The sequence below is a fragment of the Cydia splendana genome, chromosome 8 (assembly GCF_910591565.1).
Source record: "Cydia splendana chromosome 8, ilCydSple1.2, whole genome shotgun sequence".
NCBI lineage: Eukaryota > Metazoa > Arthropoda > Insecta > Lepidoptera > Tortricidae > Cydia > Cydia splendana.
Genome location: NC_085967.1, coordinates 17,790,059 through 17,804,519, shown reverse-complemented (window position 1 = coordinate 17,804,519; position 14,461 = coordinate 17,790,059). Strand labels below are relative to the sequence as shown.

At 39.7% G+C, this 14,461-nt stretch overlaps 1 protein-coding gene across 1 annotated transcript in view; it reads left to right on the top strand.

The window, feature by feature from the left end:
* LOC134792974 (mitogen-activated protein kinase ERK-A) overlaps positions 1–14,461 on the top strand; it is a 112,367-nt gene that overhangs the window by 76,549 nt on the left and 21,357 nt on the right. Inside the window, exons 3-4 of the mRNA XM_063764466.1 lie at positions 2,314–2,424; positions 14,034–14,168. Coding sequence (XP_063620536.1) covers positions 2,314–2,424; positions 14,034–14,168 — 246 coding nt within the window. The remainder of the gene's footprint in view (positions 1–2,313; positions 2,425–14,033; positions 14,169–14,461) is intronic.

Genomic DNA, 14,461 nt, shown 5'->3' with positions numbered 1-14,461 from the left:
TGATGTGCTTAAGTTCACAAATGCTGTTAATATGCTCTTTGAGTAAACAATCTTCACGAATGTATCGTTATTGCAAACAGGTTGCACGAACTTTCAAAAAAGTTGAAATTTAAATGTACAGTCAGCATCAAAAGTAGCGAATTAGACGTCTAAAGTATCTATTATCTAATATATACAATACAAAAAGACAAACTTACAATAAAAAGTAACCTAAAATTAAAAGTACCTACAAAACTAAAACTAATACTTAAAAAAAAAATTAAAAATCTATATCTAAAGAGGGCTCCTGGGGCATAGTGCCAAGGATGCTGGCAACATTTCCTCGCTTAGTCGTTGAGCGAGGAAGCTGCCAGCTAATTTGTCCCCAGTGATCTCAACCAGCCGTTTGGCCAAATCGGTAAACAGGCTCTGAGCTCCCGGGCCCCACGGACCGAGGGTCTCGACACCGAAAGGAACAATGTTGTAATTGGCGTCGAGACCCCCGTATTTCCGCCTTTTGAGGGTCTCGGCAGCTTCGGCAGCACGACAAAAAGAGGGTTGTCTCTAATTGTAGAAATTGTAGAACGATTAGATTGCGCCAGATACTCTTGAGCGCGAACTGTGGAGATACTTCTCTATTTTAAAATGTATTCCAAGGTGGCAGATACTTTTGGGGCATTGTTTCATCTATTAATGCTGACTGTAGAAGTTAATTTTATTTAAGGGAACGTGTGTGGTCAAAATGATTGATCGTACTTTAACTAGCGACAAAAAACGTAGGTACCTATAAATATTGTTGCACAAAATTCGCTCGGCAGAATTTGGTCCCAAAAGATACCATCCATCGGTTTTGTCATACCTCGCCTTTATTCTCTTTTTGCGAGTGTAACTATATTAGCTTTATAAAATATTTCACATTCCCCGAATAAATTTAATAAAAATGTACAATATCATACGCTCAAAATGATATAAGTACATATATTATATCCCTACAGCGTGCAATATCGCTGTACCTAGAACTGCCACCCGCTCTTTAAATATAATGCAGTTTCATCTTACGCTTGCTGAGCAAACATACAAACTGGTATTAAAATGATAGAACACGACACCTTTCACGACTGCATTTCAATGAATAACATTTCCTTTGATGTATCGTATATATTAATCCTCTTTGTTTCTCTCTCTTCAAAAGAAAACCAGTTACATTTTGCAAGTAGATTGCATGAATTTTAAGACGAGATGTTGTGTTAGAAGTCTGTTTATCCTTTACGTGCACGTCGCACGATATCGTGGCAAATCGCTTTGACGAATTTCCACTACGTTACCTGACTGTTTATTCAAGAATGAGTCGTTTATTCGTGAGCGTAGTTTATTCACGATGAATAGTTCACGTACTGCGACTAATATGCAATCCCTATATGTACGAATACGTGTGTGACAGACGCGCGAATTTTAAATTTATTATTTCATTTCTTATCTATACGAGCGGCATTGGAGCTCGCAGTGAATCTCAATCGCACATTATAAACGTGTAACGACACCTGTAAACCTATTTGACCATTAAAAATATATTATTTATATTTTATTACTCGCATTTCCAAGCATCATGCACGGGCTAATGGTATATCTGTGTGTTCAAATTCGCTTCCTTGCCTAATAATAAGCTACGCTCTACGGCGTAGCGCTACGAATAGAGTACGTGCATGTTTAGTGATACATACAGGCCTATTCGGATTTCGAGATAATCACAAGATCTTGAGACGATTTAGAGATCAACTAGATCTACATTAGATATCGACTAGAAGTGACTTGGATATCTAAGTCATAACTTGTCGAAATCGTTCAAGAGGACCTCCAGAATCGCGGAAACGTGAAATTTGACATATCTATCTTACAAATATCTTTAAATTATCCATATCGTAACTTGTTGAAGTCTAGTAGAAATCTAATTCATTTTCCGAATCGAGCCGATACGCTTTAGTGATTGATAAACTGCCCGATTCGAACTACACATTCAACACCAAGAACCCGACTGTCGGGTACACTGTTCGTAGCGACTACGCGCTACATACGACGAAACCGTGGCTACGCGCTACGAGCGTAACCCGTAGCACTTAGTGGTATTGAATGTGTTAAGATACGTCAATTAATAGATCTAGAAATGATATGGATTAGATGTGTCAGTCTCAATAGTGACGTTTTTGTTTGAACAAACGCCACATTTGCACCTGAAATATTTAATCCATATAGTTTCTAGATCTATTAACTGACGTATCTTAAAGTTCGAATCGGGCCGAAAGCTTGTAATTTGTTAACATTTTTATTTCTTTACAGATAATCGACATTCGGGATATTTTAAGGGCGGATTCTATTGATCAAATGAGGGATGTCTACATCGTGCAGTGCTTAATGGAAACAGACCTATACAAATTGTTAAAGACACAGGTAAATATTGTACATTGTCATCATTTTAACCTAGATACAATGGTATACAGCGTGGAATTTGACGACGGACCTGTCCGGAAATGGGAGATAGTTTAGCCTTAGCTCTATATGAGTCGCTTAACTTCAAACTCGGGTAAATCCATCTGTCAGATTATGCGATTTTGGTATTAAGAAAAGGTAATAGGGTAGATATTTGCTGAGAGGGTCGAATGGATTTACCCGAGTTCGAAGTTAAGCGACACATATTTTCTCCATAGAAACTATGTTAATATGGGCAACCGTTTCTAAATTATGGCCTTTTAAACATCCATGCAAAAAACTACTTTGTTCTAACCCTAACAGGTGACAGGGTCAATGAACTTACTTGTAAACAATCGTTAGACGACAGGTATGTTAAGTTTTGCCCCTTAGGTAGGTTTTCATAGGTCTTCTGGCTACTCGGTAAGAATCGTCGCAGGATTTATGTAAGCGATTCTAAGCGTGGCTCCCCTTGTTTAGTTTTTGGGTGTAGTATGTATGTAATTTCTCAATATTAAATTGTACTAACGACAATACATACTTACTTCTTCTTCATCCATACATACTTCTAAAACCTACTTTACTGTTGTTATGGGGGACTTCAACGCAAAGTTGGGCAAGAGAAGCGGGGATGAGTTGAGAGTGGGGCAATTTGGGTATGGGCAACGGAACCCTAGGGGTCAGAGGCTGGCCGACTTTCTGGAGAGAGAGGAACTCTTCATGATGAACTCTTTCTTCCAGAAGCCGCCTCACAGGAAATGGACCTGGATGAGTCCTGACGGTTCCACGAGAAACGAGATAGACTTCATCATGACCGACAAGAAACGGATATTCAGTGATGTCTCTGTGATCAACAGGGTAAAGACCGGTAGTGATCACCGAATCGTAAGAGGCACACTGAATATCAATATTAAACTTGAAAGGTCCAGCCTGATGAAGTCTACGCTCCGACCTACTCGAGCCTATGTTCAAAACCCCGAAAGCTTTCAACTCGAGCTCTCTAACCGTTTTGCTTGCCTAGAGAACTTGGCTTCAGTGGACGAAATCAACGACGGGCTAGTGGAAACTGTCCACACAGTAGGGTCTAAGTTTTTTTTAGATCCCGCCGTAAAGATAGACCTCAGAAATTGACCGAGCAAACCTTGAACCTCATAGCTGAACGACGCTCGCTACAGTTGCAGTCTCCCGATGACGCGGAGTCATATAGGCAGCTCAATAGACGTATATCTAAGTCCCTGCGACATGATCTGCGTCTCTTTAATACTAACCGTATTAAAGAGACTATTGAGCGAAACCAAGGCTCCAAAGTGTTCGCAAAGGACAAGTCTATTGGGCAAAGCCAGCTGACAAAGCTGAAACGGGAAGATGGCAGCATAGCGTCGAGCAAAGCGGAGGTTTTAGGTGAGATCGAGAGGTTCTATGGACAGTTATACACTTCGATCGCAAAGCCCGTTGACAGCTTGGTAGGAGATCCAAGAGCCAAGCTGTCCCGACATTATACCGAAGATATCCCGGACATCAGTCTGTACGAGATTAGGATGGCCCTGAAGCAGCTTAAGAACAACAAGGCGCCGGGCAAAGACGGAATCACTTCAGAGCTTCTGAGAGCGGGTGGAACACCGGTACTTAAAGTCCTCCAGAAGCTCTTTAATTCCGTCTTGTCCGAGGGCATAACGCCTGAAACATGGAGTAGAGGCGAGGTGGTGCTGTTCTTCAAAAAAGGTGATAACAACCTATTGAAGAACTACAGACCCATCACGCTTCTGAGCCATGTCTATAAGCTGTTTTCAAGGGTCATCACGAACCGTCTCGAACACAGACTTGATGACTTCCAGCCTCCCGAACAAGCCGGTTTCCGAAAAGGCTATAGTACCATAGACCACATCCATACGCTGCGGCAAGTTATACAGAAGACCGAAGAGTATAACTTGCCATTATGCTTAGCGTTTGTGGACTATGAGAAAGCCTTCGATTCGGTGGCAACATGGGCGGTGCTTGAGTCTCTTCAGCGATGCCATATTGACTATCGGTACATCGAAGTGTTGAAGTGTTTGTATAGTAACGCCACCATGTCGGTCCGAGTACAGGAGCAGAGCACGAGGGCGATTCCATTGCGAAGAGGCGTAAGGCAGGGAGACGTTATCTCTCCGAAACTGTTTACTGCCGTAATGGAAGACGCCTTCAAGCTCCTGGAATGGGAAGGACTTGGCATCAACATCAACGGCGAATACATCACTCACCTTCGGTTTGCCGACGATATCGTAGTCATGGCAAAGTCGATGGAGGAACTCAGCATGATGCTCGATGACCTCAACCGAGTTTCACAACGGGTGGGCTTGAAAATGAACATGGACAAGACGAAACTTATGTCAAATGCCAATGTTGTGCCCATCCCAGTCTCTGTTGGGAACTCGGTACTCGAAGTTGTTGACTCGTACATCTACCTAGGACAAGTAGTCCAATTAGGTAGGTCCAACTTCGGGAAAGAGGTCAACCGCCGAATCCAACTCGGTTGGGCAGCGTTCGGGAAACTACGTAATGTCTTTTCGTCCGACATACCTCAGTGCCTCAAGACGAAAGTCTTTAATCAATGTGTGTTACCAGTGATGACTTACGGCTCCGAAACGTGGTCTTTCACTATCGGCCTCATCTCAAAACTCAAAGTCGCTCAACGAGCTATGGAGAGGGCTATGCTCGGAGTTTCTCTACGTGATCGAATCAGAAATGAGGAGATCCGTAGACGAACTAAAGTCACCGACATAGCCCACCGGATTAGCAAGCTGAAGTGGCAATGGGCAGGCCACATTGCACGCAGAGAAGATGGCCGATGGGGTCGAAAAGTGCTCGAGTGGAGACCACGGACTAGCAAGCGCAGCGTAGGACGTCCACCCACAAGATGGACAGACGATCTTGTTAAGGTCGCCGGAAGACGCTGGATGCGGGTCGCTTCCAACCGGCACGTATGGAGGTCCAAGGGGGAGGCCTATGTTCAGCAGTGGACGTCTTATGGCTGAGATGATGATGATGATGATGAACGACAATAAACAGTGCAAATGGTGACATTGACAATCACTCAAAAGTACTCAATCGTCATAAACAATAAAAAATTATATCGTAACCTCTTTTACCATGAACTCCTATGTTTACCTGGAGTAATAAAAAGGTTTGACATGTTTCATAAAATTGTTTTCGAATAAATTGAAACCGTGCCCAGGTTGAACAGGATTTTTTTTTCAAGTAATAATTGTGTTTGATTATTATTTTGGTTTAAAACGTGCATGAGAAATATGAAATACTTAATTAATTGCATTTCCTATAATTAATGAACCTCTTTGCGTGGTTGAAAATCAACACTATGGTTAGAATGTAATTGTCATTAACCTTACCTAATGTAATATTCGATAAAACCGCCTTTGTTGATTGTTTAAATTTGCTTTTATCATACGCGACATGCAACTATAATGCGGCTGATTCTTATACATAGAAAAACATATCTGGGCGTAGGACGATTTTACGTGCTTTTGGTCGACATTTCGATTGCTGACAATCAGCCCATTGTACCACGAACCAGTTCGAAATGACCAACAAACGTGAAAGATGTGTTGATCAACTGGCGGCTAGACTAGAAGAACGAATGCGGTACCTATTTTGAACGGAATCCAAAGGTTAATGCATACACTATCTCATACTCGGCCACGGGCTGCATCATGCATTGTAAGAGGTGGAGGAACATTTGAACGCCGTATGTGAATGTGAACATACTGTTAGATATGGTTAAAACTAATAAAGATCTTAATTGATATTAAGGCGATATGATTCGACTCATCAACTAATCTGAGGGGGTGAGGTGCGCGGCAAACCGTGAAGCCCCGCCCGCGCGTCCCGCGACCCACTCGCCGAGATCGTGAGCGCGCGCCGCGCACGGTAAACATAGCAGACGGGTCACAGTATAATGATCTTATGATGGCAGTATTTTAACTAGACCGGGAAATGGTCACGTTTTAGAGTTTTTATTGTACATGTACGTATGTATTTTTTGCATTACGTATTTCTGATCATTTCATGTAGAATTATTATTTTTATATAGACATGTGTACTTATTATTGATCAGTAAAGAACGTTTTAATTTCATGGCAGCGTGTTCGAGTTAAAGTACCTAAAGGAAAGTAACAATTTTAAAGGAGACGGTCAATTAAGGGTTCTATTTATAAAGGTTATTAACCTTAATCAATAATTTTACTTTACAGATTCCTTTAACTCAATAACGCTGACGTGAAATTATAACGTTGTTACTGATCAGTAGTACTTATTTATAAGCTCTAAAAACAAAAACAAAAAAACAGTTTCAAAGTAAGTTTCTGATAACTTTTTGTCAGTGCAAGCCTTATGGTTTCTTCTTGGCAACATTTTACATGAAAATGTTTTTGGTGGGTCTCATTATCACAATTTCCAATACTTTTGTTGCCTAACTTAATAAATTATTGTTTACAATACCTATCGACTTTATACCTACTTTAATGATCACACAATTTTAACGAAACAATGTTTTCAAGAAAATAATTCAATTAAGTGCGAGTCAAACTCGCGCACCGATGGTACCTACATTTTATTAAGTACATTATATATATATTTTTTTAATTAAGTTGTAACTGACTCATCATCATCATCTCAGCCATAAGACGTCCACTGCTGAACATAGGCCTTCCCCTTGGACTTCCATTCCGGTCGGAAGCGACCCGCATCCAGCGTCTTCCGACGGCCTTAACAAGGTCGTCTGTCCATCTTGTGGGTGGACGTCCTACGCTGCGCTTGCTAGTCCGTGGTCTCCACTCGAGCACTTTTCGGCACCATCGGCCATCTTCTCTGCGCGCAATGTGGCCTGCCCATATATATATATATATATATATATATAGTTTTCACGAAGTCTGGTCGCTTGTGGTGAAAAAAAAATGTATGGAGAACAGAGTGGCCAACTTTCTTAAAAATAGTTTATCTAATACTGATTCTAAAATGGTATCACACATGCTATTTACATTTCTACAAATAAAGATATGGCCTAGATGGTGTTTAAAGTGAAGTATGGTGCTAACTAGTAAAAAAGACAAAAGTGCGATTATCTCGAAAACCACGAAACTTTTACTAGACCTATAAGTGCATTTTCTGGACCAGCCTAAGCTGCCCTGTCGATGGTTAGAAGGTTGTCCATTAATTACTGGACATCCTGTATAGAGATGTAACTAACCCAAATCGATAGTCACAGCAAGCGATTACGATTGGATGGCACGTAGACTGAGGTATCGAATTGTGATGTATAATGAATTTTTATTTGCGATTTAAATAAAGCTAGAATTATATGGTTTTCGCGCAAGGCATTTAATACACCGACCGAGTAGGTCGCACCCATCGTCAAAATCTAAACTAACTGGGGATCTATTTTAAAGTTAATAATTTTCTATATTTCCTAGAGACATTATGCAAGTATTTACATACAATATATATACAGTGGTACTACTAAACGAAATTAATAACTAGCTTAAATCTAAAATAGGCCCTTGAGGCATTGTACCAAGGATGCTGGCGGCATTTCCTCGCTGTATCGCAATGCTGATACGTTGTGCGAGGTAGCCGCCAGCTCTTCGGTCACCAGTTACGTCAACCAGACGCTTCGCGATTTCTGCGAACAACTTATGCGCGCTGGGACCCCATGGACCTAGAGTTTCAACACCAAATGGTACAAAATGGTACTCTCTACCGAGGCTCTTATATTTGTTACGTTTTAGAATTTCGGCGCTTTCCGCCGCTCCGCCCGCTTTTACAGTAGTCCTTTAAAGTTTATTTATGTTATTTCTGTGTCAATTTTGTTGTCTGTTAGGTGACGATAAATATATCCATATTTACAGTTGATTATCCACCTTTTCCTTATTTTTATTAAAAGAAAAATGAAAAATTCATATCGATTTACTTAGACGACTACCGATTCATAAAGGTGGTGTCCGGCTAGCCCTAAAATTAAAAAAAAAAGACGTAGAACGTAAACGTTCGTAGTGCAATTGTTTTCCTTTGTGATTTCGATGTGCGAGACATTTTACGTTGTATTGCTGTTGTGAGTGACAGATGTCAAATAACGCAAATAAATATGCACACAGTATATGTCGGTGACTTTAGTTCCTCTACGGATCTCCTCATTTCTGATTTGATCACGCAGAGAAACTCCGAGCATAGCCCTCTCCATACCTCGTTGAGCGACTTTGAATTCTCAGATGAGGCCGATAGTGAAAGACCACGTAACTGACTGAATAACACAAAATATTTAAAAAAATTGTCTTATACCCGCCTTATTTTGAACTCCCTGTAATCACACCCCGTATTCCGCACCCTTCACAAATAATCTGATTTAGTAAAGTTTACTAAATGTTTTTTTTTATGATCTTGATCGCGTAATAATGTGTAAAACCCAAAATAGCGTCTTAAAACGTATACATTTTTTTATAATATGATCTTATTAAGCATTTATATGAGAAGAGCGACAAAATTTTACGATAGTTATTTATAAATTTTTTTTCGTTTTCAATAAAGAAGGAAGTTAAAGAAAATTTTGTTAATTAACAATTGCCTAAATAACTTTAAGATAAATTTCTACAAGTAGTACATTTGTTGACATGTTTTAAATACACCATTTTTTTTTTTCAATGAATATTTAATACCTTTAAAATTATATTGAATGTTACGTAATCGCTTTTTCACGCCGAAAATGAGGCGTGGAGGACTGTGTTCAGCGTTGAATAAAAAGTATAAATAATGGAGATACAGTCCTGCAAGTATATAATGTTGTATTGGAAATATCCTCCTCTTTAATAATATGAACTAGATTTTGCCCTGTGCGCGGGGCCCGAGGGCCCCGCGGTACGCGTGTTGTTTGCTGTTGGTGCTGTTGTTGACGTGTTGTTGTTGCTGTTGTTTGTGCTGTTGTAACTATTAACCTAACCCACTTTTCTGGTAGCAGTCCGTTTCTGTAGGGTTCGCAGTTCTAACCTAACCTAACCCACTTTTCTGGTAGCAGTCCGTTCCTGTGAGGGTCGCAGTTCTAACCTAACCTAACCCACTTTTCTGGTAGCAGTCCGTTTCTGTGAGGGTCGCATTTCTAACCTAACCTAACCCACTTTTCTGGTAGCAGTCTGTTCCTGTGAGGGTCGCAGTTCTAACCTAACCTAACCCACATTGTTGGTAGCAGTCCATTCCTGCTGTTGTTATTGTTGTGTAGTAGTTTGTTTTCCAAAGGGAGAAATAAATAAAGTTGTACTTTTGATAGAAAGAAAAGATCCGCATGCGAGAACTTCATTCCTGCAGCTCGGCCTTCGGCCTCGCGTGCTTGGGAAATCGTAACTTTTCCTATTGGGTTTCAGCTCCAACTTCCTCCTCACGTGTGACGCTTCGGGCCTTCGGCCCAACGCGGAGCTCGGCCTTCGGCCTTCGCGAGCCTTGACGCTTCGCCGTCGGGCCTTCGGCCCATGCGGCTCCGCTTATCAAGAAAGTTGACTTTGTAGGACGTTTGGAGGAACTGCATTCACGCAGCTCGGCCTTCGGCCTCGCGTTTTGGGAGTCGGGGTGGAGACTCCGGGCCTTCGGCCATCCACTGGGGTCGGCCTTTGGCCTCCCTGCCTGAAGCTCGCCCTTCGGGCTCGCTTAACACACTTTTTGTATAGGATTTTGCTTTGTTCGTCATTCCCGCAGCTCGGCCTTCGGCCTCGCCCAAAATTACTGGGGGGGAGGATGCTTGGACATTCGAGATAAAGCTCCGGGCCTGACGGCCCTCCGCGGGGTCGGCCTTCGGCCTCCCAGCCTAAAGCTCGCCCTTCGGGCTCGCCTAACCTACTTGGAAATTTGAATTTGGCCCGTGTCCGCCGCCATTTTGGATTTTTCCAAAATTTTATTTTCACAAGGTAATTTTGGGCCCCCAAGCTCGCCGCATGTCAAATCTCAGCGCGCTCGGACCAACTTGAAAAAAATTAAAAAAAAAGTCGGCCTGTTGAAAATTTTTAAATGCAGTTTGTTTTGTCTTGGAGCTAGGGCTTGCAAATATTCGAAACTTTCAGGTATTCGAATATTCGACTTTTTCTGACGACATATTCGAATATTCGAATATTATAAAAAATAAGAAAAAGAACGAGAAATCGGTTTATTATCGTTTTATTCAAAATCTTATTTCACTTATTGCTAAAACTAATGATATTTTGCAGAAATCCACTTAATTGACTAGATTTTATCATCCTACTATGAGATGCCCACATTTATAAAAACAAGTAAAACGCCAAAATAAGACGTATTCAATATTTCTAGATAAAACTTTTATTATAAATGCGCCGTTGAGTGAAATAATATAACTTTAATCATCTAAACCAAACCTAGGTATGTAAGATATTTTTTTAGTAGGTAATTATTTTCTGATTTAAATTAACTTGTAGTCACTCAGAGGCCTTAATTAATGGTTGGCTTAATTATATAATATTGTAATATTTAAGGGAAAAAGTTAGTTGACTACTGGATTATTCGTCAGCTAAAGGTGCATAGTTAGATTACCTAGTTGGGCAGGTTTGGTATGATCAAATTTGAGAATTGCGATAAGTGCGGGCAAGGTTTAGTCTTAATAAACAGAATGACCCTTTAACTTAAAACTTATGCACCGTAAAAATAACATACTTTTTGATTTCGTTTTCTTTCAAATTGAGTTAGGTTTCACTGTATTCACGAAGTCTATCGAGAGGAATACAGTAAAAATATTATTTCCTTCGTATTTGGATACCTACCATTACTCATTCACTGTAAATACCCGGAAAACACACAGAAACTGTAACTGCAGCGGATTAAATAGATTTTTTATAGTAATAAAAAATATTCGAATATTCGAAACCTGAGCGGCCGAATATTCGAATATCAAAACAGGCCGAATATTCGACAAATTCGAATATTCGAATATTCGAATTGCAAGCCCTACTTGGAGCCCTCTATGACATTTGGTCGAGCACCCCCCACCCATCTCGCACCGTTTAAAAGTTGTCATACAAAATTAAAATGACCATTATTTCCGCCATCTTAGATTTTTTCCAAAAATTTTTTTTTTCATAGGAATCTAGAGGCCTCTATCTTTCGCCATGCCAAATCTCAGCGCGCTCGGACCAACTTGAAAAAAATAAAAAATAAAGTCGGCCATTTTGAAAATTTTTAAATGCAGTTTGTTTTGTCTTGGGGCCCTCTATGACATTTGGTCGAGCACCCCCCACCCATCTCGCACCGTAATATGAATACTTTTTGAGATATTGGGGAAATTAAAGATCTCTACTTTTTCCCCCTTTTTTTGCTTATAACTTTTGATATTTTGTGTGTGCTACTACACGCTTCGAATGCATTTTTCTAGGCATTATGACGAATCTAATGAGGTATCACACGTATTTTTAGGAGTATTTTCTCTATTTTTCACCGTGCTCAGTTTCTCGAACAAGACTAATACAACCAAGCGCAAGATGAACTGCCTGTAGGCACCTTGAACTCTCAATTATATTTAATTCATGTCGACCGTGGTCAAATATTAAAATTAGTGATATGTATTTAGTTCTTAAATAATTGTATTGCGATATGCCTATTAGGGTAATTTTTTCAATTATTTCAATTTGACATTTTATATTTATTTAAATTTATGATTATGATGATGAATTTGCACGCTTGACGGGCGTGGCGCGTTGCATGCGATCCAAAGCCGGGCGCCTTCGGCACCCTCATACTAAAAGCGTAACACTGTATCAATCCAAATAAATAATTTCTGATTTTCAAAGGAGTCAAAGAGCACGAAGGAATATAATCATTTTGCAGATCGGACGTAGGTGTATCAGTAAAGGTGAAACACTGTAAATATATCATACTTACATACTCACAATTATATTATCTAGGAATATAATATTATTTACCTACATTGAAATTGGTTGCTGACCTAGTGAAAATACTGAAATATTTTAACTGTTGATGCAGGAAAGCTAGGCGCTTTGAAGCACCTCGTAAAGTATTAGATGCTTCTGTTATCAGAAAGTGTGTTTTTATAGCACTTAGTGACTTTGTCTTACGTTTCATATGCTTTGTTTCCCATTGTTTGTAAATGATAAAATCACGTGACCGCGCGGAACATACTGACGCAGGTCCGTCCTCTACAAGCGCTGCCGCGCGACTGAAGAGGGCGTAAGTGCGTTCGCGAGTGATGGCGGTTGCGGATTTAGTAGGTATTGAAACATAGAAATTATTTTAATGATGTTACCGAGACAAAGTGATCCAAATCATCTAGATTATCTTATTACCTATACATTTATGTAAAAAACAAGTCAAAAAAGTTTGTATTGTAGCTCTGAGATTGATTTATTGTTAAAAAAAGGCGTAACTTTGGAATTTTTTTCTATCGAGCAAAGTTTATCTAATCATGTTTTTGAGATCCAAAACATATCTGCCAGATCCTTAAGTATAAGATATATTTTTTTCACAATTTTAAAACATTGTTTCTTATATTTCCGATGGATTCAAGAAACTGGTTCGCTTAGCTCGTACGGGAAAAGCACGCCTTAATATTTTCGCACTTATTTCATGAATTGTGTCGCTTAACTTCAAACTCGGATAAATCCATTCGACCCTCTCAACAAATATCTACCCTATTACCTTTCCTTAATAACAAAATCGCATAATCTGACAGATGGATTTATCTGAGTTTGAAGTTAAGCGACACAATTTAAGTATTTGACATATTTATGCGTCATTCATGCACACAACGCTCGGAAATAAACGTTGATAATCGCCGAGTTTTCCCGACAGCGATTCCTTTTATCATGCTTTAATCTAACCACACTATGGTATAGGGTTATCACCACAGTTAAAAAGTAGTGAATTTGTTATTTTTAATTTTTATTTCATTCATGATTCTGGCCCTTCCTAATCTATTATATATCACTTAAACGACGCTATATTTCCGGGAAGGTCTTTCGTGACGTTCCACCCTGTATAATACGATATATTTCGGGCTTCTGATACAAGGATACATTATATATATATTTGTCTTAACCTTCGACGCACGTGTCGTTTTGCTATTTTCCTTATCCATTTTCTCTCAATGGTTTTTATATATCTAAATATATAAAACGTGCACAGGCAGGCTATTTCTATTTTCAACCGGCATCTTATAAAGCTCAGAACTTGCGCATTTATTTCTGTGGTATTCTGTCTAAATAATAATGTTCACATATTTTATAAAAAAATATATCTCCGTTAAATATATATGTAACTTTAAGATACGTCAAATATTACGTCTAGATACGTTTCTTTAAACAAAAACGTCACGTTTGACACTAACATATCTAATCCATAACGTTCTAGACGCAATAATTGACGTATCTTAAAGTTCGAATCGGGCCGTTAATTAGGTACTGTTTCTGATTAAATATATTAGAGAAGGGTACCTAGATGATTTTGACGCGGAGTCTGACCCGCTACTTTTCATGCTGTTCATATAAATTGATCTCTATTTGGAAAATTATCTATTTAACAGTTATTTATTGTTGCAGAAATTAAGTAACGACCACATCTGTTATTTCCTATACCAAATCCTACGAGGGCTGAAGTACATTCACTCGGCGAACGTCCTACACAGGGACCTCAAGCCCTCCAACCTGCTACTTAACACCACCTGCGATCTGAAGGTAACTTGATCACCAGAAATTACAGTCACATATCGTCGGCCTAAGTGGCAAACCTCGTAACTCCTCTGGGGGTTTGCGACTATAAGTATTGTTGTCCAAGGTATCAATTACTAATTTCCTTGAAATGGAGTTACGAGGTTTGCGACTTACGCCGACGATATAAGGGTCAGTTAGCTGGCCACAATTAGCGGACTGATCAACAGCAGTGAACGGAACTTCCCTTGCAATAACATTGAGCGAAAGCTTTAACGGTGGCTGAAGGTTTGGTGCAACCGACCCTAGTACATGTGCAT